This window comes from Sceloporus occidentalis, unplaced genomic scaffold (genome assembly GCF_023333645.1).
Source record: "Sceloporus occidentalis isolate IW3139 unplaced genomic scaffold, rSceOcc1.0.p SCAF_4, whole genome shotgun sequence".
In the NCBI taxonomy this organism is placed as follows: Eukaryota; Metazoa; Chordata; class Lepidosauria; order Squamata; family Phrynosomatidae; genus Sceloporus; species Sceloporus occidentalis.
Genome location: NW_028316984.1, coordinates 201,551,359 through 201,576,228, shown reverse-complemented (window position 1 = coordinate 201,576,228; position 24,870 = coordinate 201,551,359). Strand labels below are relative to the sequence as shown.

Here is a 24,870-nt window from a genome sequence, read left to right as displayed (position 1 = left end):
GTGAGTCAAGAGTTTTTTGCTGACTACTCTCTCACTGGAAATGTATAGTGAGCTGTAACTCTGAACTCAGTCAAGTTCTCGGATATCAGGATCAGGCCTTCTAGAGTTGTCATTCTAAATTATGCATATCAGAAACTTCTCTGTTGCTAAAAAAAACGGTGGTCACTGAAGAATATTTTAAAATGCTGAAAGGTGTGGAATGGGAAGAAGAAAAACTATCAGAATTGTATATGTGTCTTCATTTGAGGTTTCCTAAGCTACAAGAACTAAACTGCTAAAGCTGATACAAATGCAACTGGCCACATATATTAACTATTATATATGCATAAGATCATGAGGAATTTTTATATAAACAGATCTATTTTTGTGAGCGAGAGAGAGAGAGATTGTGTGTGTGTGTGTGTGTTCCAAGTAGCTTGTCGACTTATGGTGACCCTATGAATTTCATACATTTACTTAGGCAAGGAGTATTCAGAGGTGGTTTTGCCAGTTCCTTCCACTAAAATACAGCCTAGAGACCCTGGGTATTTAGGCCCTGAGAGAGAGATATATAATTGCACCCATATGTACACTCAAGTCAACTTAACTGTATCTTTAAGAACAGTAATGCTTCTGTTTTGCAAGTATATTTGGGGCAGGGGAAAGAAGCAGACCCATCATCCAGCCCATCAGAGACCCTGGGCACTGTAGGAGAGAGTATGCCTGTCAGAGCTTTGACTGAAAGGGTAGCGGGAGGCAGGAATGCTGTCTTGGTGATGCTCGTCTCATCCTGTTAAGCAGCACAAATAGAGTTGCCAGGGATTCAGGCCATGGCTGCTTTCTTGACAGCAAAGAAGAGTAGTTTTGACAGAAAATAAAGCACTGCTCCTGTCGCCAAGGTTGCTTTTTCCCTGGCACGATATCTCCTTATCTGCCAGAGAAGCAAAGGCACCTGTTGACTATGAATGATGCAAATTCACCTGGCTTGTGGTGTAGATGGGGAATCTCCCCTCTGCTGCTGAGTAAGGGACCACAAGGCTGCTGGGTGGCTGCTCTGTCCCTGTCCCAACAAGATTGGTGTGACCCCAAATCCAATGGATGGAAATAACTGCTGGGAATGCCTTTGTGATGTTGTCAAACTGATCAGCCTCCTCCAGCTTTTCCCTCCTCTCCACGTCCCCTTGCCTTGCTTTTCATTTGAATGGAGCACTCACAAGCTGCAATGTACATACAGTTTTAATTGCTTTGAACTGCCTTGGGAAACAAATTTTTGCCTGAAGAGTGGGATCAATTGACCGGATTGATGTTAATGGAAAATAACCAGGACTGTGATAAGGGGTGGCAACTCCATGCAACAAACCATTCCAGGTCAGATCTCTAGGTACCTGTTTGATGGCTTCAGCTTCACCTCATTAATGTGAGCACTGATTCCCCTTCCACACTTTGTATTCTGTAGTACCTGTGTTCCCCAACCTTTCCCTGAGGCATTCAGAAAATTATTTTCCCCCAGCCTGTGAAGTTGTCTGCCTGAAGGGCAAAGTTCTGCTCAAGGCAACCAATGCGCTCCAGAGCCCAGCAAGCAGTTGACCCTTGCTCTCCTCTGTCCACAAGGTTGACAAATGGCTTCTTTTTGAAAACCATGGAGGGGAAAACCCACAGAGTTTGAGGCACAGTAAAAAGGAGTTTCAAAGAAGACTCTTTCAGTATTTAGCAGGCCTTCATTTCCTCAGGGTGTCTGCAATCCAACACCAAAAAAGAGGCAGAAGATAAATTTACACTCACAAGGGTTATGTGATGGATTTTCTTTAATGAACTGCAATACTGCACAAGCAAATGTGATACACATAATCACAATGCACATTTGCTTGTACGAAGCACAGTGGCACCGCATACTCAATGACACCGCATCTGCAACAATGCTTCCACAACCTTCAACCGAATGTGGATTTCTGCATCAACCAAAAATGTCAAACCACTTCTTTAGAGGAACTTACACATGTATAAGAAACTAACAGGATGTCAGTTTGTGCCATCATTCCACAATGCCACACTTCAATGTCTGTAAAATGGGTTTTAATATTTTTCTCACTTCCTACCTCCTGCCCCCACACTCTCATTATTATCTTAGCTAGACAACCTTCTCTTGGATATATATTCAGGTAATATACTGTAACAATAATCAAATAAGGAACTTGCTTAGTTGATTAACCTTTGGGGGGGAAAGATTCTCAGCTACATTTTAAAGACATTTAGATCATAGAGATAAATTTCTGACTCAATGGAAAATTCAAACTGAATTATTTAATCATGAAACGAAAAGATGATGTGTGATAGAAGGTGCAGCAATGGGATGGGGAAACTGGGAGAACATGGCCAGGCTGTCTTGCATGGACAAGGTGCTCTTCCACTTATCTAAAACATCTCTAAATCCAAACCCGTGAAGCCTACTTTTCCGATTATAAAGTCTCATGAATCAGCTTACACTTACACTGCTAAAGCAACATGAAACCATGATATCTGAATAGGGAAACCCATAGATTTACTGTCTGGCTGCAGCAACCAGTGCAAGAGGAGCCTAAAACAATTATCACAGAGCTACGCCAGACATGCTGGCGGAAGTCAGCTGCAGGGTTACTGTCCATCACTTTGACAACTGGGCTCAACAAACCATTTAGTGCTGGATGACACTGCTGAGCACCTGGCTGGCACACAACTGAGGCTGAAGATGCCTAAGAGTCAAAAGAGTGCTTGTGTCTCTCCATGGTAATCATATTAAAAGAGAGGCACTCCCAAAGACCAAGGCGAACAGGCAGAGGTTTAAGGGACTTTCCACACCTGAAGAAACCACACTAATGCTGTGGCAGGAAAACGGAAGATTTGGGGTAGCCAACATTCATTCATTCTATTTGACTACTCCTCATGCTTGTGTGCCTCAGCTGTAACAATAAGTCTGGGGTCCCATTGGCCTCCATCTGCTTCCTCAGAACTCTGTGCTAGCACAAGACTCTCCCTTCTACTCTGGAAAGTCCATTTACAAGGTGACAACTTTCTCCCATGCAAGACTACATGTGAAAGGGATCTAGGAGTTCTAGTACACCACAAGTTGAACATGAACCAACAGTGTGATGCGGCAGCTAAAAGGGCCAATGAGATTCTAGAGTCTAGACTGCAATAATAATAATAATAATAATAATAATAATAATAATATATGCTTTATTTATATACTGATCTTCCGAGACGATCAAAGCGGTTTACATCATCATTTAAAACATTCACGTCATAAAAACATCATCTCAGTGCATATATCAATAAAAACCAATAAAATCCAACATCAATAAAACAAGCAAACAATAAACATGCAAGGAATCTATCAATTGTGATTAGCCAGTCATATCAGGGGAAACAGACTCTATGAGGAGTCTGAAGGAAATGCTAACCGGAAGAGGTGGGTCTTTAAAGTCTTTAAAGGCATCCAGTGTGGGGATCATGCGAAGCTCTTCTGGAAGTTTATTCCAGTGCATTGGTGCAGCTGATGAAAATGCTCTCTGGTGAGTTTATTTATTTATTTTTATTTATTTATTTAGGTATTTATATCCCGCCCTTCAGCCCTAATGGCTCTCAGGGCGGCTTACAATTATTTTTAATCAGACAGTTCCCTGCCCTCAGGCTTACAATCTAAAAGACACGAAACAAAAGGAGAAGGGAATGGTGGAGATGGATAGCGAGGAAAGCCAACAGAAAGAGAATCAACTCATTTGAGATGTGGTGCTGGAGAAGAAGGCTGAAGATACCAGGATGGCCAAAAAGACAAACAAATGGGTCTTAGAACAAATCAAGATTGAACTCTCCCTGGAAGCCAGGATCACTAAACTGAGGCTGTTGTACTTTGGCCCCATTGTGAGACCGCATGATTAATTTAAATAGACAATGATGCTAGGAAAGGTAGAAGGCAGCAGAAAGAGAGCAAGACCACACGCCAGATGGATAGAGTCAATCAGGGAGGACACAAGCCTGAGTTTGTAGGACCTGAGCAGAGCAGTGGAAGACAGGGAATCTTAGAATCTATGCAGGAACACAGAATCAAAGCATCCCTGACAGATGACCATCCAGCCTCTGTTTAAAGACCTCCAAAGAAGGAGACTCCACCATTCTCCGAGGGAGTATGTTCTACTGTTGAACAGCTCTTACTGTTAGGAAGTTCCTTCTAATGTTGAGATGGAATCTCTTTTCCTCTCCTTTGAATCCATTGCTCTGGGTCCTATTCTCTGGAGCAGCAGAAAACAAGCTTGCTCCATCTTCAGTATGACACCCCTTCAAATATTTAAACAGGGCTATCTTGAAGATGTCTCATCCACAGGGTGACTCCTACTTTACTCAAGGCCAGTTAACAACAACAAACTGTTTTATTCAGTGTCTCACTATATGTCTTTTGCCTTACAATATGTCTACTCGGTCATGTTGCTGAATGGACATCAAATAAAAATTATTCATAAAGTGTGCTGTCACTCCCCAGGACTCTTGGCTTGAAGCGTGTGCCCATCATAAATAAGAAGCAGCTGCTGCAGCTGTTACTGCTTTTGCAATGCTAACAAGGCCAATTTTGCTCATTTATCAATAACACCCAGTGCCAGGTTATTAGAACTGAAAGCCTCTCTCAAGGAGACTGCAGGCATTTTAAAAGTAGGTCATGCACTAGATCTGAAATTAAGGGAGGCTCCCTCAGTGTTGAAATTCAAAGAGCAGGTTCAAAAGGAACTTAAATCTGCAAATCTCAGAGGCTTCCCAGCTTTTGTTAAGATCCTGGCACAGAGGAGATCAGCCAAAGTCAAAGTCTATACAGCAGTGCAAGATGAAAGTCTCAGTGATGGGAGAGTGGAAGGAAACAGAATCTCCCAGGAAGTATTTGCAATGACAAGAATAAAAGAAGCCCCGAAATTGTTTTCAATTGCTTAGGGAGGAGGTTAATAATTCTCTGACACAGGCTTTCTATATACAGGAAATGTCACGTGCCACTTACATTGTTTGTTCTTGTTAACTGCCCTCCGGCCAGCCTCAACTCATAGTGACCCTGTAGTCTTGGTCATCTCCAAGACCCCCTATTCAAGACCCTGCTCTGTTCAGATTTTGCAGATTCAGGTCCATGACCTCCCTGATGGAGTCTAGCCATCTGGCATGTGGCCTTCCTCTCTTTCTGCTGCCCCTTCACCTTTTCTAGCCTTATTGTCTTTTCGAATGAGTTGCTCCTTCTCATGATGCGGTCAAAGTACGACAGCCTCATTGATCACCTTGGCTTCCAAGGAGATTTCAGGCTTGATCTATTCTAGGATCCATTTGCTGAGATCCTCAGCACTCTTTTCCAGCACTACAGCTCAAAAGAGTTTATTTTCTTCCTATCTGCTTTCTTCACTGTCCAACTCTCCCATATGTACATGGTGATGGGGAAAACCATGGCTTGGACGATCCTAACTTTAGTGCTGAGATATAGATCTTTACTTTTTAGGATCTTGCCTAGTTCTTTCATGGCTGCCCTTCCCATTCCTAGTCTTCTCATTTCTTGACTGCAACCTCAGTTCTGTTTAACAAAATCTTTAACTTTTCAGTTTCCTCATTGTATAGCTAATCAAACCAGCAACCGTTTCACTGAAACTGAATTCTCCCAAAATGTATTTTTCTATTCTTTATTCTAGATTTTGTGAAATATTGAAATGGCCGAATGCCCTGAAACATTAAAAACAGTCTTGGCACCATTCAGGGTTTAATGTGCTTATATTACAATAAGTATTTTAATCCCAATTATATTCCTGTCAACCATGTGCTTGAACAAATACAACACCAAAGCTACAAAACATGGAGAACTGTAGCAAATATTCAAAGAACAAGTAACAAGCATCTAGAGCAGTGGTTCCCAACCTTTGTTGGGCCGTGACCCTCCACTGGCGACGAAAGTCCCGCCTGCGGCCTCCCTGATTGGTTGGGAGGTCAGGAAGGGGTGGGACTTTCGGCCGCCTACAAGCCCCAGCAGCCTTTGCGGCCGGAAGCCCTGCCCTTTCCCAGCCTCCCAACCAATTAGGGAGGCCACCAGGGGAAGGGGTGGGACTTCTGGCTGCAAAGGCTGCTGGGGCTTGCAGTCCCGTCCCCTTCCTCCTCTCCCTGCGGTTGCCTGGCAGCTGCAGGGACAAGGGGAGGAAGAAGGAGCTCCGACCCCGTCCCCCTCTCCCCGCGGTTGCCTGGCAGCCGCAGAGAAGAGTCCCCTTCTCCCCGCGGTTGCCTTGCAGTGGCGGAGAGGAGGAGGAAGGAGCCACGACCCCGTCCCCTTCTCCCTGCGGTTGCCTTGCAGCGGCGGAGAGGAGGGAAGGAGGAAGTAGCCTCGCCCCCGTCCCCTTCTCCCCGCGTGTGCCGGTGCCGGCACCAGCATCCGCAGGGAGAAGGGGAGGGGGAGGCAGGGGGGATTCCCAACCTGGTGACCCCTGAGAAAGGGTTGAGCGAACCCCAAAGGGGTCATGACCCCCAGGTTTGGAACCCCTCATCTAGAGGCTGTTTCTCTGAGTTTTATCTCCAGCTTTTTATGATGTTTCTAATTACTGCTTTGTATTTTAGTTTCCTGTATTAATGGTTTTTGTGTTTAAGGGTTGTATTTTTGTTAATGTTTTGTTTGTGCATTGGCTATTTATAAACAGAAGAGGGGAAAGTGCTTTCAAATAAAATAAAATCTGAAATGTGAAAATATGAGCTTAATTTCTTCAGAGATTTTCAAAATACAGGAAATGGAAAAAAAAACAACTGCTTTGATTCGCACTGGGGTGGGGGGGGACCTAGCTATACAAAGATTATTTGGACAGAGAGGCTCATTATTCAAAATGGCCTCTAGAGAGCTACTAATCTCTTGACTATGATTTTCTCCTCTTTGCATTGATTTGTCCTTTTTAAAATTATTATTTTAATTACATAGAATCATAGAATCGTAGAGTTGGAAGAATCCAGTACAACCCCCTGCCATGCAGGAAATCTCAATCAAAGCAAAGGAAAAGAGATTCTACCTCAACATTAGGAGGAACTTCCTGACTGTTCGACAGTGGAACACAGTCCCTCGGAGAGTGGAGGCCTTCCTCCTTGGAGGTCTTTAAAAAGAGGCTGGATGGCCATCTGTCGGGGATGCTTTGATCTGAATTTCCTGCATGGCAGAATGGGGTTGGACTGGATGGCCCTTGTGGTCTCTTCCAACTCTACGATTCTATGATTAATGGTTTTCAGACTTCAGATTAATGGTTTTCAGACTTCACCATTTTGGTCACCCTCCTTTGGACACGCTCCAGCTTGTCAACATCCTTTTTGAAAAGTGGTGCCCAGAACTGGACACAGTATTTCAGGCAAGGCATGCAAAGTTGATTTGCATGTATATTGTTCTGTGCTGATGGTAGGCCTCAGGCTGGGAGGCTAATGCAAAAAGGGATTAATGTCTGCTAATGTCTGCAGATAATGGTCCCCAATTAGCAAACACTAATCCTCTTTTGCATTAGCCTCCCAGCCTGAGGCCTACCATCAGCACAGAACAAGACACATGCAAATCACTCCTGCATTCCCAGGCTCACACAGTATATATATATAGACCCACTTTTTCCAGGCAAGCATTCTCTGAAGATGCCAGCCACAGATGCTGGTGAAACGTCAGGAAGAAAATCTTCTAGAACATGGCCACAGAGACCGAAAAACCCACAAAAAACTATCTCTCTACATTTACACAATCACTGTGGGCAATCTAGTAGCTGGCCTGTGTGGTACTAGGAGCAACAGGCACAATCCAGGTTCAGTTAAGCACTTTATATATTTCTGTGTTCAACTGGATGAAGTCAAATACATGCTACATTCTCTTTTGGCATGTATGAGACCTGTAGATACTAGTCATGTTTGTTGTAGCTGCCTACATTCAAGTCATGTTATGCAGACCTTAAGATAAACAACTCATGGTTCTCTTCCCAAGATCTGTTTAGAGGAAGTTTGCTTCTGCTGTTCTCTGAGGCTGAGAAAGTGTGACTTGGCCAAGATCACCCAGTGTGTTTCTATGGCTAAGCCGGTATTTAAACCCTGGTCTCCTGGTGGTATAACACAACACTCATACCACCATATCACACTGTCTCTGGTCATGTCTATTCAGAATTAATTTGCATAGGACTTCCAAATAATTATATTAATTTTTAAATTGTAAGGAATTCCTTACACTTTAAAATTTTACACACACACATATATAGTGCTCTTGAGAGATTCAACATCACACTATATGTGTGTGTGTGTGTAAAATTTTAAAGTGTAAGGAATTCCTTACAATTTAAAAATTAGTATTTTTAACGTTTTTATTATAAATGTCCTCTACACCTGTGTTGATATTGGGAGTAATTATTTCTTCTTAAATTTCAAAAAATGCTGAACTGAGATTACCTATCACTGCTTGATAAATAAAAGAGGACATGAAAAAGCATGGGAAAACATGTTAGGTTTTTAGCATGGGAGGTACTGCCACCATTAATAACAAAATGCCTTCACAAGAAACAGCTTTCCATTAACGTTATCAGACAAAAGGCATGCAATACAATCTTAGACATGTGTATTCAGGAATAAGCCCAACTGAGTTCAATGGGATTAGCTCTGAAGTAAGTGTGCAGATGACTGCAGTCTAAATGAATAGTGAAGATTTATTATTGAATTCTTCTGCACAATTAAAAGTCACAGCTGAGTGCAACCACAATGTACAGTCCTGTTACAAAAGGGGTCCTGGTTGTACTGTGTATTCTTTGTTTTTACATCAGACATCAAGCAAGGAAACACTGGGAAAAGCTGAATTGAGAAAATAAGACACAGCTTTAATAGAAATCCATGAATTCTGTAGATTAGTTATCTGCAGAATAACTGGAGAGCATAACTCACATCAAATTATTTCCAGACAATCCATTACTGCTGATGATTTGCGAAAAGAAGCACTGAAGTAGAAGCAACACTCCAAATGTAGTTTTAAAGAAAATTTGTGTTATTTGTTAATGGTTAATTGTTTAGATCTGGGGTTTCCAACCTTTTGGACTTGCAGAGCCCTTATTTCTATGGCAGAGCCCCCCAAGAAGCCTACCCTATATCTTACAAGTTATTCTTTCCCATTTCCCAGATGCTCCACTGCCGCTCCAGGACAATGAAAGAAATAAACATTTAATGAAATTAAAGTATAAGAAAATATTCTTGTATTTCATTCATTTTTTATTTCTTCCATTGTCCTGGAGTGGCAGTGGAGCATCTGGAAAATGCATGAGGAGCCCCAAGCGCTCTTCGGAGCACAGGATGGGAACCCCTGGTTTGGGTTAATATTAGGTTGGGAAGCAGTGTGGTATAGTGCTTTGAGCATTGGACTCAGACCTGGCTGAACGAGACTACGTGTGAAAGGGATCTAGGAGTCCAAGTAGACCACAAATTGAACATGAGTCAACAGTGCGATGCGGCAGCTAATAAGGCCAATGCGATTTTAGGCTGCATCAACAGAAGTATAGTGTCTAGATCAAGAGAAGTAATAGTGCCACTCTATTCTGCTTTGGTCAGGCCCCACCTGGAATAGTGTGTCCAGGTCTAGGCACCACAATTTAAAAAGGATGTGGAGAAACTGGAGCATGTCCAAAGGAGAGCGACTAAAATGGTGAAGGGTCTGGAAACTATGCCCTATGAGGATCGCCTTAGGGAGCTGGGGATGTTTAGCCTGGAGAAGAGAAGGTTAAGAGGTGATATGATAGCCCTGTTTAAATATTTGAAGGGATGTCGTATTGAGGAGGGAGCAAGCTTGTTTCCTGCTGCTCCAGAGACTAGGACCCAGAACAATGGATGCAAGCTACAGAAAAAGTGATTCCACCTCAACATTAGGAAGAAGTTCCTGACAGTATGGGCTGTTCAACAGTGGAACTCACTCCCTCGGAGTGTAGTGGAGTCTCCTTCCTTAGAGGTCTTTAAACAGAGGCTGGATGGCCATCTGTCAGGGATGCTTTGATTGTGATTTCCTGCATGGCAGGGGGTTGAACTGGATGGCCCTTGTGGTCTCTTCCAACTCTATGATTCTATGAGACTCTGGGAGATGAGGGTTCGAATCCCTGCTCAGCCATGGAAACTCCCTGGGTGACCTTTGGCAAGCCACAGTCCCTCAGCCTTAAAGGACGGCAATGGTGGCATACCTCTTTTGAACAATTCTTGCCAAGAAACCCCCATGATAGGGTCAGCATAAGTTGGAAACAATTTGAAGGCACATAATATGTAAGGTTGTAAAGTACTGCACTTAGGAAGAAAAAATGAAATGCATAGATATAGGATGCAGGGACATCTGGCTTAACAAGACTATATGTGAAAAGGATCTAGGAGTGCTAGTAGACCACAAACTGAACATGAGTTAACAGTGTGCTGCGGCAGCTAAAAAGGCCAATGAAATTCTAGGCTGGATCAATAGAAGTATAAAGTCTAGAAATAATAGTCTCACTCTGTTTTGCTTTGGTCACCTGGACTCCTGTGTCCAGTTCTAGACAAATTCAAATTCAAAAAGGATGTTGACAAGCTGGAGGGAAACCAAAATGGTGAATGATCTAGAAACCATGCCCTATGAGGAGCAACTTAAGGAGATGGGTATGTTTAGCCTGGAAAAAAGATGTTTAAGAGGTGATATGATGGCTATGTTTAAGTATTTGAAGGGGTGTCACATTGAGGATCCAGCAAGCTTGTTTTCTGCAGCTCCAGAGAACAGGACATGGAGCAATGGATGCAAGCTACAGTAAAAGAGGTTCCACTTCAATATTAGGAGGAACTTCCTGACAGTAAGAGCTGTTCAACAGTGGAAGACGCTCTCTTGGAGAGTGGTGTAGTCTCCTTCTTAAACAGAGGCTGGATGGCCATCGGTCGGAGATGCTTTGACTGTGAGTTCCTACATGGTGGGGCATTGAGGCCATGCTATTGAGGACGCAGCTGCACTGGTCAGGACACGTTTCTAGGATGAAGGACCATCGCCTCCCAATAATAGTATTCTACGGTGAACTCGCCACGGGTCAGTGTAAGAGGGGCCCCCAAAGAAGAGATACAAGGACTCCCTGAAACAGCATCTCAGGCTTGGCCAAATCAATCATCAACAATGGTCTGCCCTGGCCTCGCATCTGGAGGCATGGATACGCACTATCCACGATGCTGCAGCCTTTTTCGAAAGCTCACAGTGAACGAGTCTCGAAGAGAAACGACAATCAGAAAGAACCATAACCCAGAAACATCACCCAAGGAGACTTTCTGCTGTGCTTTCTGCAACTGGACTTGTTTATCTCGGATTGGCCTTTTTAGTCATCAATGCGCTTGAAGAAAGTGCGGGATCATGAGTCCTTCCTGAATCTTCATTTGTGAAGTAAAGCCAGAGAGGGGGCATGGCAGAATAGGGTTGGACTGGATGGCATTTGTGGTGTCTTCCAACTCTATGATTCTATGATTCTAACAAGATTAAGTTAAAATTTAGATTTCTTGTTTAGGTCACTATTCATGCAAAGCATAGTGAATCAGTCTGCTTATTTCACAAATGGTGTATCAAAGGTTTGGTTTATGTGTACCAAAGGTTTTGGTTTATCCCAACAGTAATTCTGATTTGGTTCAAGTTTGGAAACCTAGGCACAAATGAGTATATACAAAGGTAAGGAAGCCTCTGCAAAGCATTTTTTTTTTTAAAAAAATCCTCTCACATACTAACAATCAGACGCATGTATACACATCCATCCCATACTTACTACAAGGCAGAAACTCACTGCGTACAGGCTGGTTTATAATAAGTTGCAGCTTTTCTAAAAGTATATTTCACCATGGAGTATCTCCTCAAAACAGCCAAGTGCCAAAACCAAACCAGCTGGCATTTCTCTGCTCAGCTGGAAACCACCAGGAACTAAAAGGCTTCCAAAACTATTTTGGCTTTCACTGGCAAAATATGAAATTGCTCACTTTTTGGAAACAAATGGCAAGGCCAACGTATAATCTACAGAGCCACAATGGAAGCCAATAATCATGGGAAAACTTGCATCACAGAAAAATAGCAAGACAGGGGGGAAATTAGAATATTCTGCCCTAACATGGGTTTCATCTGCAACATGCAAACTGGAGGCAAGTCAAAGAAGGAAAAAAGCTGTTAATTTTGACAGTATCAGTTGAGTCTCCCTGATCCAAAATCTCTTATCCGAAATGCCTGGGAAGTATTTTGGATTTTGGAATACCCGTATTTGCATGTACGTACAAAATAAGATATCTTGGAGGTGGGACCCAAGTCTAACACAAAATTCATTTTTGTTTCATGTTCATCTTATACATATAGCATGAAGGTAATTTTAGACAGTATTTTAAAATAATTCTGTAAATGAAACAAAGGTTGTGTACATTAAACCATCAAAAAGCAAAGGTGCCACTATCTCAGCCACCCATTTAAAAAAATTGGTTTTTGGATTATTTCGGAATTCAGAATTCCAGATAAGGGGATACTAAACCTGTATCCCTCCATATCCCCAGATTCTTTATCCGATGATTCAAGCATCCACAGCTTGAAAATATTTTAAAAATATAGAAATTCCAAAAAGCAAACCTTTATTTTGCCATTTTATAAAAGGAACACAATTTTACTATGTCACTGCATATAATGGATTTGAGTATCTATGGATTTTGGTATCCACAGGGGCCCTGGAACCAAACCAGCAGCTAACAAGGGCCCACTGTATTAAATTAAGTTGAACCTATTGTGGAATATATTTGGATACAGTGGAAACCAAAACTATTAGTTTCTTATAAAACTGCAATATAATGGGGAAATTTTAAAGAAAATATTAGAAATGTTTTCCAAATTCTTTTACTCAGAAGATTCAAATATTTGATCTTAGTTTATCTGTATTTTTTCCAAACATGCAGCTGTAATTCTCACATCTTACAGCAAAGAAATAAAATGTAAAATTAGAAGAAAATAACTGTTGCTTTCCCACTCTGTGGGAGATTATTTCATTTACTTGAACTATCTTATGCACTAGATACTTCTCAAAGGTCCAGTTAATATTATCACACCAAGATATATCATAGCCTTTTCATTAAGCATGCAGCTTCAGCTTATCATTATGGTAACAAATCCAGGTAAGTCTTTAGTGCTGACACTTTTCACTCCCCCTCTGCCACAGACAAGATGAGATGGAAGTCTTTGCTTCTTGTTTTTAATTAGAATTTATATCAGCGCACTAAACGGTGATTAATTAAATAATGCTTTATTGAAACAAGCCAGATTTGTATACTCAGTTTTGAAATTGACTTGTTCCATTAAACAACAAGATGAACTACAGTCTACCCAGGTTCTACTAACTGTAGTTAGTATAAAACCTACAACTGCACAGTCATGTTGGGATCAAGAAGCTTGCAAAGGTCACCGTGTGCTTGAGAAGGCTACTGTGACAAACCATGGTACATTTTGCAGAGAACTAACAGGGAGATACACTTACCTTTGAGTAACAGAGTGATTAAGACAGGGCTGAGACTGAGCCAAAAACTGCAATTACAGGGGAGCAAATTACACACATTTCAGTCACAAGGACTGTACTATCAGCAAAAGTGTTATCAGCTCATCTCTGTTGTTGGTTCCCTTTTTTACCAGCTCAATATTTAATCAGAGCAGCTAATTTATTGTCTGCTGGCACACTATAGCCTGCTGAGATACAATTTCCCCTTGGAATTTTCCACTAACTGTTCAGAAGATTTCAATCTTTTGCAGTTTTACAGCCAGAATAAGGAACTTTTGGTCCTACAGATGTTTTGGCCTACAACTCCCACCCAGCACAGCCAATGGGAAGGGACTGAGGGGGTTATAATTCAAAACATCTGGAGAGGCAAAGTGCCTTCATCCCACTTTAAGCCAAAGGATGTTTAACTGATAAGGTCAGAAATGTTGCACACACACAAATCCACCTGCCCTTAAATTTAACTCTCATTTTTGTGCATGTGGAGTAAAAAATACACACTCCTTAATTATTCCACCTAGCCAATTTATACAGAAAACAACACACAAGTGGACCAATAATCATGGAATAGATGTGACAATGATCCAACAACTTTTCCCAAAAGAGTGATCGGAAGATATGTGCGTGTCAAAAACCTATCAGTAACTCCCCATGCATCAATTTTAGGAAAAGAAGAATTCAAAAACAACTATTGCGTTTACTGTTTACACCTGAATATATATTTTATTTCCAGGCCCCACGTGAGAGTTGAAAGTGTGGCAAGACAGTGGTGGCCTCCAGAAGGATTTAAAATACAGGGAGACGTTGCTGTTGGAAATATGTAGATTGTAACCACATAGCCTTCTTTGTACCTTTGACAAAGAGTTTGTTTTATTAAATTGGTAATTCTGTACCTTTCATTCCTCAGTAAAGTTTTTCTAAGTAATGCACCTCTGTTTGAAGGCTTTCCCCCTGGAATCCCTGCTTGCCTTTGAACATATAGATAACTTGGAGCAGGCTAAGAGAAAGGCAAAAAGGATGGTAAGAGGTATGGAGAGCAAGATGAAGAAAGGCTGGAGAACCTGGGCATATTGGGTGACATGATTGCCTTCTTTAAAGACCTCAAGAGCTGCCTGTTGCAGAGGGTAGAACAAGGCCCAATGGTTTAAAGTTACAGGAGAGCAGATTTGATAGACTCACAGAATTACAGAGTTGTAAAAGACCCCAAGGGACATCCAGTCCAATCCCATTCTGCCATGCAGGTTTACACAATCAAAGGACCTTGACAGATGGCCATCTAGCCTCTGTTAAAAAAACTCCAGAGGAGGAGACTCCACCACCCTCCAAGGCAGCAGCGTCTTCCACTGTCAAACAGCCCTTACCCTCAACAAGCTCTTTCTAATTTTGAGGTGGAATCAATTTTCCTGTAGCATGCATACATTGCTCCTCATACCTCATAGGTCATGGTTTCCAGACCTTTCACCATTTTGGTTGCTCTCCTCTTGCAACTTCAACATTATTATTATTATTATTATTATTATTATTATTATTATTATGCTTTATTTATATAGCACTGCAGATTTACACAATTTCAACTGAATATTAGAAGGAAATAAGAGCGACTTGGCAACGGGCCCATTGCCTAGAGAGGTGGTGGGGTCACCTTCTCTGGATGCCTTCAAAAAGAGATTTGACAGCTCCCTGTTGGGGATACTTTAGCTGGAGATCTTGCATTGAACAGGGGGTAGGTAGCTGGACTCAGTGGCCCTTGAGGCTCCTTCCAACTGTAGGATTCTATCAATAGCTCTGTCTCCATGAGGCTTGAATCCTGAAAAGTGGGGCCAAAAGCCTTTAATTCTCAGACTAAGACGGCAAAGTGCAGCCTGTGGGCCACATGCAGCATCAGGTACCCATCTCTCCCAACATTTTACAGATAAAAACTGGGACACATATGGCCAAGAAACACTGGAGTGTCACTGAAGTTGGCAAAAGTTATTGATGAGGAAAAATGCACAAGTTAGGAGAAACTGCAGCAGTTTGCTTTGGCCTGAACTTGCTGGGAAGGGCAAAACTCTGCTCCCTTTTCCCCAGTCTCCCCTGCTGAGTTAATGGAGTGCAAACTGTTTTTATGCTTTGAGCTCACATTGCAACAGGTGAAGTCAGATGAGGACAAAGGGGGAAATTGGAAGGAAGAGAGAGATGCTGGGACATTTTGAAAGCATAGTTTTTTGTGGGGTTTTCGGGCTATGTGGCCATGTTCTAGAAGAGTTTCTTCCTTTTGAAAGCAGCTGAAAAAGTGGGACAATAAGGCATTACTTAGGACTGTCCCTGGCAAATTGCAACGGCTGGAGGATAAGAGGTACCCATCCATTCCCAGAATTAAAAAGTTGCTTCTGATCATTTTTAGTTTTGAAAAAAGAAGAAGGCTTCTCCTGGGCTAATATAAGTCACAAGGGACAGTAAGAAATCCCCTTGGAGGGCAAAAGGAGCATTTTCCAATCTATTTTTTAACAAATGAGGGAACATGGGCAACCATCTGAGTTCCAGGGGGAGATAGATATGTAGGGCCTGAAGGCCTCTCAAAGATACCCAGCCCTGCCTTGGTCTCTAAAGCTAACAGCAGGGGTGGAAATAGTGTGGAAGTGGACTAACCACACCTCCATTTTTGGTAACCTTCAATTCCCTCCACACCCCTCAGCTGAAAAGAAAAATCAGTTTTCTAACAGGTGCACAGACTGGTCCATCAAGGCTATTGATTACTGCGTTTCTCTCTTTCATAGGGTCAGCAGAAGTCAAAGAGGAGGGTCCATGTACACAGGCCAACCCTACTCTCCAGGTGGAAGCTGTTCTCTGGGTTTAAAACATTCTTTGCCTTTGCTGCACAGCTTGGTTGAAAAATGAGATGAACTGAAACCAGTCATCTGCAATTTTATCTTCTCCAGTGTGGAAGTCTTACCCCCAAGGGCAAGGCCTGACATAAGAAGTTAATGGTTTCTATAAACCACTAGATGAATGACCTTTCAGTGGCCTCTAATAGAAATGCCACTGCTATTTTTTTATCTCTCTGCCATCACTGATTCACACTGAAGGGGGTAATATAATTTAAAGCAAAAGGGCACTTGATCTGTTGAAAACCCATTTAACAAACCAGTGACCTTCAAGCAACCTCTGAACGAAAAGTCACATTGCCACTCCAGAAGGCACAACCAATAAAGAAGTCACAATAGGAAAATATCATCCTTATCTGGAGCTCTCCCTCACTCCTTTTGACAATTTAGTTTCCCAAACTGAGGAGCTGGCTATAGAAGAAGAGACATGTGGTTAATATGGTCAAGACGTTACCATAATACACAACTTCTCTACTGGAGGGTGAGCAAAATACAAGTATTAGGAGACTTGACAAGGAGTGTTACAGATCTTCTGCTAGTCTGATGGCCAAAAAAGAACTGAGGGAACAGAGGAAGACCTAGAGGATGTGCATGCTGAAAAGAGTGAACAAAACCTCTTTGCTTAGCCCTAAAAGGTCCTGAACTGGCTCTGAACAAGAAACCCCATGTGTGCGTTGCAAAGGCCTTTGAAGAAAAACTTAGTCCAAACCAGAAATGAAAAGCAAGAACATAAGTGACAGCTTCCAGAGCAAGACAGAAGCCTGAACGATGCAAAAACATTGAGCAATATACAGAGCAATTTTATATGATGAAATAACCATTGCAGAACCATCAGACCTGCTGTGCACCCAGTATATATTTATAAGTGGTTACTCACATACTCTTCTGTGAGTCTTCTGCTAGTATTGTATGGTATTAGCAGCAGCAGTTTGATGTGTTAAAATCATTTTTAGTCCAAACAATATACAGTACAAGTAACGTCAGATCATTATTTCTTTAATTCCTACACACACAGCCCTCAGAATTGGTTCTATGGGCATTTGGTATCTACTAGGATTTGGTCACGACCTCCCATGGATATCAAAGTCCATGGATGCTCAAGCCCCATTATATACAGTGTGTTAGTAAAATGGTGTCCCTTATATAAAATGGCAAAATCAAGGTTTGCTTTCTGGAATTTTTTTCATTTTGGAAATATTTTCAAGTCGCAGATGGTTGAATCCATGGATATGGAAGGCCAACTCTATATAAAACTATCTTTGATGAGGCAGCACTCTACGGAGTTTCAGGTTCATGGTCTCTTTGAAACTTGCTTTTTCAGCAGTGGCTGTGGACAGAGGTGCCTCTGCTGAAGTTGGGTTGGTAAGCCAGTGGCAAGGTTTTGCAAAGAAGTCTGATTTGGTACTAATTTTACCATTTTATCATAACAAGACTATTAGTGCTTTGCATGGGGCAGCCATTGAACAGAAGCCTCAGCTGGTCCATAATGCTGTGCTCAGACTGATGACAACAGTTGATTATTATTTCTTACAACAGTTTTATTGGTGGCTGGTTCTCTTCCAGGCATAGATTCCAACCTAATCCCTAAGAAGCTTGTGACCAACTTACTTCAAGAATCAATGGTTTCTCAATATAGGCCTTTCTATACACTAAGACCCCAGAGAAGCTCCCTTTTGCAATTCACCAACACCTGAATTGAATACCATCCTAGACAGTCACCAAGGCCTTCTGACGAAGTGCTCCTGTCCATCCCACTTGGACCTGGGATCAACTGTGGTTAGGCCTATGTTTCTTTGTTTTTCGTCTTTGCAGAAAACTGCTGTCTCTGCATAAGTGTGTCTTGAGTGATAATCCAACTATGGTTTTACTACCTTAATTCTTGCTATCTTTTTTGGGGGGGAGGGGGGAGATTTGTTTGTTTTAATCTATTGTACTCATTCTGAAATATTCAAGAGGGGGAGTTCATAAATGTTATAAACAAATAAACCAAAGTGTAGTTTTTTTGTGGGTTTTTCGGGCTATGTGGCCATGTCCTAGAAGAGTTAAATTCCTGACGTTTCGCCAGCATCTGTGGCTGGCATCTTCAGAGAATCAATTCAAAACTGTCTTGAATTGATTAGAAGGTCTTCTTAGCAGCCATGTGTGAGCATTGGTACTCCTTTCCTATGGAAGAACCTTTCATTTCCTTCTGACACAACACAAAGGCCATCAGAAATTCATTTGTCCAAGTGACTAACATTTTAAACTGCTAGATTTTCAAACTGCTAGCTTTTGCTTAATTCTACAGTCTGCTGGGAAGGCAAATCACTCCTGCCTTCCCAGGTCACACAAAATACACACACACACACACACACACACACACACACCCAACTCCTTTCCAGGCAAGCATTCTCTGAAGATGCCAGCCAGAGATGCTGGTGAAACGTCAGGAAGAAACTCTTCTAGAACATGGCCACAGAGACCGAAAAACCCACAAAACCCTATTTTATTATTTCCCAAGGGTAAATGCCATACATTACTTTGTATACTCAAAAATTGTACATCTAAAATTGAAAAATGTGAATGCAACAGATGTGTATCACAGAGCAAGAGGGCACTCTAGGACCCTACTGACCCGATTCTCAGTGTTAGTAGTTCAAAAAAGGAAAAGGCTCCTTTTCAAGAGAGAAAATCATAGTAATAGCTGCCCTGACAATGGCAAAAAGTACAAAACCAGCATATTCTCCTCCTCCTTCATAGCCTTGCCCCAATTCAACATTACAATCTGAGTCTTTAAATGCTACAGAAATCCAATCTACAAATTCCAGGACCTTCCAGCACCCCTGGGACTTCACAAAGGCCCTTCCATTATCTGCAAATGTCATCTTCTAGGAGCAGAGTTGAAAAGTGCTCATTTGGGAGGCAAAGCAGGCAGGGACACTTTTGATGTGCCTCCCCGTTTCTGGAAAAACATGAGAAAAATCTTTTAACATGTAACTTGTTTTAATATTGTAATTATTTAATTCTATTTTAATGTACTATTTTTGTATGCTTTTAAGTGTACTGTTTATTAAGGTTGTGAACCACCCTGAGTCCCAGTATTGGGAAAAGGGCACAATATAAATAACAATAACAATAATGCACATTCCAGACCACTACACCTCTTTATTCACTATGAGGTTCAGGTGGTGGTGGTTTTGCTCACTAGTGATTTCATGAACAAAGACTTTAATAATATCAACATCAAAGCAACTTCAAAGAATAGAATTTTCTTATATGCCAATCTTTGTAGAGTCCCTGTTCTCCTAGGCAGTGACAGATTGCCCATGAGAAGCGAGCAAAGTGTGCTTATGGGACGGCATGGAATGGCAAGTCATATATTTAAACAGACTGGAAACAGACACACACATACACACACACACACACTATTTAACATAAAAATCGTTTTTTTCCAGAAGCAGAAGCTGACTTCTCTCTCTCTATTTTTAATAAGCTTAATTTTGGGCAATCCATGCAGCCTCTGAAAGATCCTAGATTAGAAGATAAACAGCTCCCAGACTTGCACCACTTGCCCACCTCTCCCAATGGGGTATTTCCTTCAGCTCTCTGTGATGCTTCTGTTTCTACAGAACAGAGACCACAAACCTCATTTGGTCACAAGGGAGCAGCCGTTGAGCCACTTTTGTCTTATTCCCTCATGGATATAGACTTTTTAAGCAAGCACACATCTGGTGCAATGAGGATCTGGTGCAACTCTTAGCAGTTAGCTGACCTGTTGACTGTAAATGTAAAGATACTCAGGCCCCTCTGAGCAATAGATAAAATACTTGTTGAATATAAATACCAGAGCAATGGGTTAGCTGCCATTTATTTATTTTGAATACAGTCTACGAATTCTGCATCCACAGATTCCACCATTCATGGCTTGAAAATATTCCCTGCCACCCAAAAATTAAAAAAGCAAACTTTGATTTTGCCATTTGACACGAAGGACACCATTTTACTATGCCACTGTATACAATGGGACTTGAGCACAGATTTTGGTATCCACAGGGGATCTTGGAACAAAATCCCAGCAGATATCAAAGGCCCAGAGTATTATGCTCACACGTCTTTAATTGAACAGTAGATTCAATAATCTTAAATGTGAACCCCAAAACAGCTTGGGACCCAGTTTGTGGAAGAATGGCCTTTTTCCAGCATGAACTTCTTCACTTATTACAAGCACCTTCCAGGTCTTCCTGTCTTGGGAGGTGAGAAAAATGGTTCCTGGAGATGAGACATTTTCTGCAGTGGTGTTTCATGACAGAAAATGCTTTGTGGGATGGATAGGGGATTTCAGGGGCCACAGAAGGAGTCTAGGGGCTGTATGTGGTCTATGGGCTGCACTGTGCCCACCCATGCCTTAGGGAAATGTGAATAGCATCTAAGTCTCTTTTTGGATTAAGGTAAAGACATATTTGCCCAGAACATTTTAGATGATGGTGAGTGTTTGTTTTATACAGAATCTCTTGTTAATGCTACCCTTTTTTTAAAAAAAGTGTTTAATTTATTGTTATTGGGCGTTACAATTAGCATGATCTGCTCTGAAAGTGTTACAGTATAATGGAACAGCAGAGTAGCAAATCCTGGCAAATTTCGTTTTAAACAATGTCTTCTCTTTAGAGCTGCTCTTTATAAACACAGAACAAGAGTGAACACTGCAAGATGAAATAATCCTTTGATTTCCATTTTGGAGCTCTGACAGAGACCCAGCCAACAGGTGAAAGTCCAGAAGTTCCCTCTCACAAACGTAAGCATCATACTAGACAAAGACCATATCTGCACTGCAGAAATAATCCAGGTTGACAGCACTATAACAGAACTGTAGTTTTGTGAGACGTTTAGCCTTCTCTATCAGAGAGCTTTGGTGCCACAACAAATTGAAAAGAGCCCTGCACAAAATCCTGGAGAGATGTGGCCATTTGAGCTTATGTGCGCACGCCTGGCCAACAACACCACACAGCTGTCACACACCCCATGACTTGACAGTATGACAAATACAGAAGGTTACCAATAATGCAGTGGATGTAATTACAACATACACAAATCAGTATTAAGAAATACTGTCTGGTCACATCACAACTCATGGGGGGTATCAGGTGAATTGGGGGGAAAGGGGGCATGTAATTGGTGGTCACAGGCGCTGCATTCGTGTGATGGTTTGCATGCATTGTAGGGAGGAGGAAAAAAATAACCCAGTGGCACAGCTTGACACTACGTTGTGGTGTTTGTGGCTGTTTGGCCTGCCTTGCAATAGGAACATGTGAACAGTGGGGTTTTGACCAGCATTTAGAAAACCCAGGATCAAGCCACTTTTTCCCACTTGTCTGCTCCAGCCCTATATCAGCCCTGTTTCCAAGTCTCTGGCATGTGAACGGCTGAATGTGAGGGTATCACTTAGTTTGACTTAGGCCCCATACAGACAGGCCAAAATAAAGCTGCTTTGGGTCACTTTGTGGTATGCTGTTTAAATGCTGCATGCGTCCTAAGAGTCTGGAAGCCGTGCCAAAGCCACAATCCAGCCCTAAGGACTGGAGCACAGATTCCGGACTCTTAGGACTCATGCATTATTTAAACAGCATACTTCCAGAGTGACCTGGAGCAGCTTTATTTTGGCAGTCTGTATGGGGCCTTAGTTATATATATGTAAAACTCACTGGCTCAAAGGCTTGTTGTGAAAATAAAACCACGGGGTGGCATGGGCAAAAATATGTTGCACAATGTTAGGTTGAAATGAATGCCCCCCAACAATATCTGACAGACAGCAAGGAGTCTGTCATATAAAGCATGGGACCAGTGTGAAAAGTTGAAAAATAATTACCTGCAATGTATCGACATTTGGGCCAAAGTACAGTTTGGTCCAAAGTCCGGTGGCCTCCGGAGACTTAGCCAGGATGACGATGACGTTGTTGGGAGACACACTGACTTCGCTCTCTGGAGGAGCCAATTTATTTTCAGGAAGGAACCGCAAGAGGATGGTGAAGGAGGCAGAGTCTTTGTTGTGGAAACTAACCCTATATTGATTTGTGCCCACTTCCTCCTTGAGGCTCTGGGGAACCACGCCTGGCACCTGCAAGAGGAGGGTCAGCACCTTCTCATCCTGTGTGCAATGAAAAGGAGGGCACAGGAGCAGAGCTGGGCTGGCAGGGGACCCTGAAGAGTCAGGGCCAGGGAATGGAGTCGGAGGAGCATCTGGGCCTGCAGAGGAGGGCAGAGGAGAAGTGGAGGCGGAGGTCCCACTCCTGGGACACAAAGCAGGTGCAACAACATCCACCTGTGACTGTGAGCACAGAGGCGGCACAGGGCTGCATGCATTTGTGGAGAGCTCTGTACTTTGACTTAAACTGGAGCAGTCACCGCTTGCCCTGGGGCTCTCGGAAGGCTTGGAGATGGTGTTGGAGGAGAGATGGGCACCTGGCGGAGACAGCAGTGGGGCAATGTTGCGGCCCTGATGATGATCCCTGTCACTTTTGGAAGGATGGGGCTGGCCTTCAGGAGGGCTGCTGCTCCTGGCAGAGGTGCCAGGCTGCTCCAAAGTCTTACCAGCAGACAGGGAGGGGGGCAGGGGCAGGGGCAAGGCCTCCTCCTCCTCCTCCTCCTGGCCCACTGGCAAGTCGGGGATGGTGGATGTTGCAGTCTCTGGAGGACTCCTCTTCTGGGCGAATTCAGCAGCAGCCATGTCTGGAACCACTGGATCCATGTCCTTGTTGCAGGTTGGAACTGGAGGAAGATCTAGGCCTGCTGAAGAGGGCAGAGGAGGCTCAGAGGCAGAGGCCCCACTCTGGGCAGCCAAGGCAGGGGCAACAGCAGCTGCATCTGAGAGAGGTGGCATGGGGCGGTGTGCGTCCGTGGAGAGCTCCGTGCCTTGACTTAGGCTGGGATGGTCACTGCTTGCCCTGGGGCTCCCGGGAGGCTGGGAGATGATGGCGCTGGAGGAGAGATGGGCAGCTGGCGGAGACAGCAGTGGGGCGACGTGGTGGCTCTGATGATGATGATGATGGTCCCTGTCCGCCTTGGAAGGACGGGGCTGGCCTTCAGGAGGGATGCTGCTCCCGGCGGGGCTCCTGGGCTGCTCTGGCAGACTCCCAGCCGAGGAGGAGGAGGAGGGCAGGAGGGCAAGTGACCCGGCCTCTTCCTGCCTTACTGGCAGGTCGGGGATGATGGGCGTTGCAGTCTCTGGGGGGCTCCTCTTGGGGGCGGATCCAGCGGCAGGATCGGGGCCAGGCATCGCCGGGAGATGGGGGTCCTTGGCGGCGGGGCTCGAGGGGGCCTGGGCCGCGTGGGGGCCGGGCGGAGGCGGAGGCGGAGGAGGCGGCCCTTGGGCCTCGGAGGAGGCGGAGGCTTCTTCCCCTTCTCCTTCTTCCTGTTCCTGCCGAGGGGAGGCCTGGCTGCGGAGGACGGGGAGCGTGACCACCAGTCGCCGCTTGGCCTTGTCGAAGGCGGCCTTGGCGCGGGCCTCGTCCACGGCGTAAGGCAGAGGCAGCCGGAGGCGGTAGGCGGCCGGCGGCGGCGAGTCGAGCCGGAGCTCCCTGCCGACCACCTCCAGCTGGGCCGCGGCGGCGGAGCGGAGCAAGGGCAGCTCCACGGAGACCTCCAGCTCCCGGGGGATGGGGCTGGGCGCCGAGTCTCGGCTGTGGCGGTAGTCCTGGAGGTCCACGAAGGAGCGCTGCAGGAGGCTCCATCGGGGGGTGGCGGCGTCGGGGGGCGGCGAGGGCGGGCGCGGCTGGGGCTGGGCCTGGGGCGCCGGGGGCGGGTAGGCGTAGGGCGAGGGGAAGGGCGGCAGGGGCGAGGGGGGCTCGGGCACCGGGGGAGGCCCTCCGGGGAGCGGGGTCCGGAGCAGCGAGGCCTGCGGGACGCCCTTGTACTTGACGCCGCGGAGCGTGGCGGCGTTGGCGCGGTCGAGGCCCGGGGCGAAGTGCTTCTCGACGGCCTCCAGAGCGGTGGCCTCCAGCAGGCGCCGGAAGCGGGGCGAGCGGGCGGCCAGGCGCAGGGCCTCCGGGTGGAAGAGCACGTCGTAGACCCAGTGGCGCCGGGGCGGCCCAGGGCCGGGGCGGCGGCGGCCCAGCTCCTCCCGGCCGGGGCCCAGGCAGTGCGGGAGCCGCCAGGCGCTGCCTCCGGGCGCGGGGCGGGCCTGGGGCCTTCCGACGGCGGCGTGGCTGCAGAGGTTGAGGTAGCAGCGGCGGGAGCCCTCCTGGCTGGTCCGCAGCACCCAGCCGGGCGTCGGGTGCAGGAAGCGGGCCTCCACGCCGCGCTCGCGCTCCAGCGCCGCCACCTCCGCCTCGTACAAGGCCCGCTGCGAGGGGTCGGCCAGCTCCGCCGCGTACTCCGCGAACAGCTGCCGGAAGCCCTCGTCCTGGAAGGCCCGCGCCAGACGCTCCGCTTCCTCCCCCGTCAGCTCCAGCTCCTCTCGCCCCGAGGGCGGCGAGGGCCGCGGCGCTGCCGCCATGGCGGCCCCGAGGAAGCTACTGCTGGCCGGAGACAGA

The 24,870-nt window shown here is 44.8% G+C and overlaps 1 protein-coding gene across 3 annotated transcripts in view; it reads right to left on the bottom strand.

Moving 5' to 3' along the window:
- LOC149315315 (protein kintoun-like) overlaps nt 1-24,870 on the bottom strand; it is a 33,527-nt gene extending 8,657 nt beyond the window's left edge. For 2 of the 3 annotated variants that reach the window (XM_089522948.1, XM_089522949.1), the window contains exon 1: nt 22,209-24,870. In XM_089522948.1, coding sequence (XP_089379074.1) covers nt 22,209-24,833 — 2,625 coding nt within the window. In that variant the 5' untranslated portion in view covers nt 24,834-24,870. Of the gene's footprint in view, nt 1-18,819; nt 19,308-22,208 lie in introns of those variants that run through there. The other variant, XM_089522950.1, reaches the window with a different exon arrangement.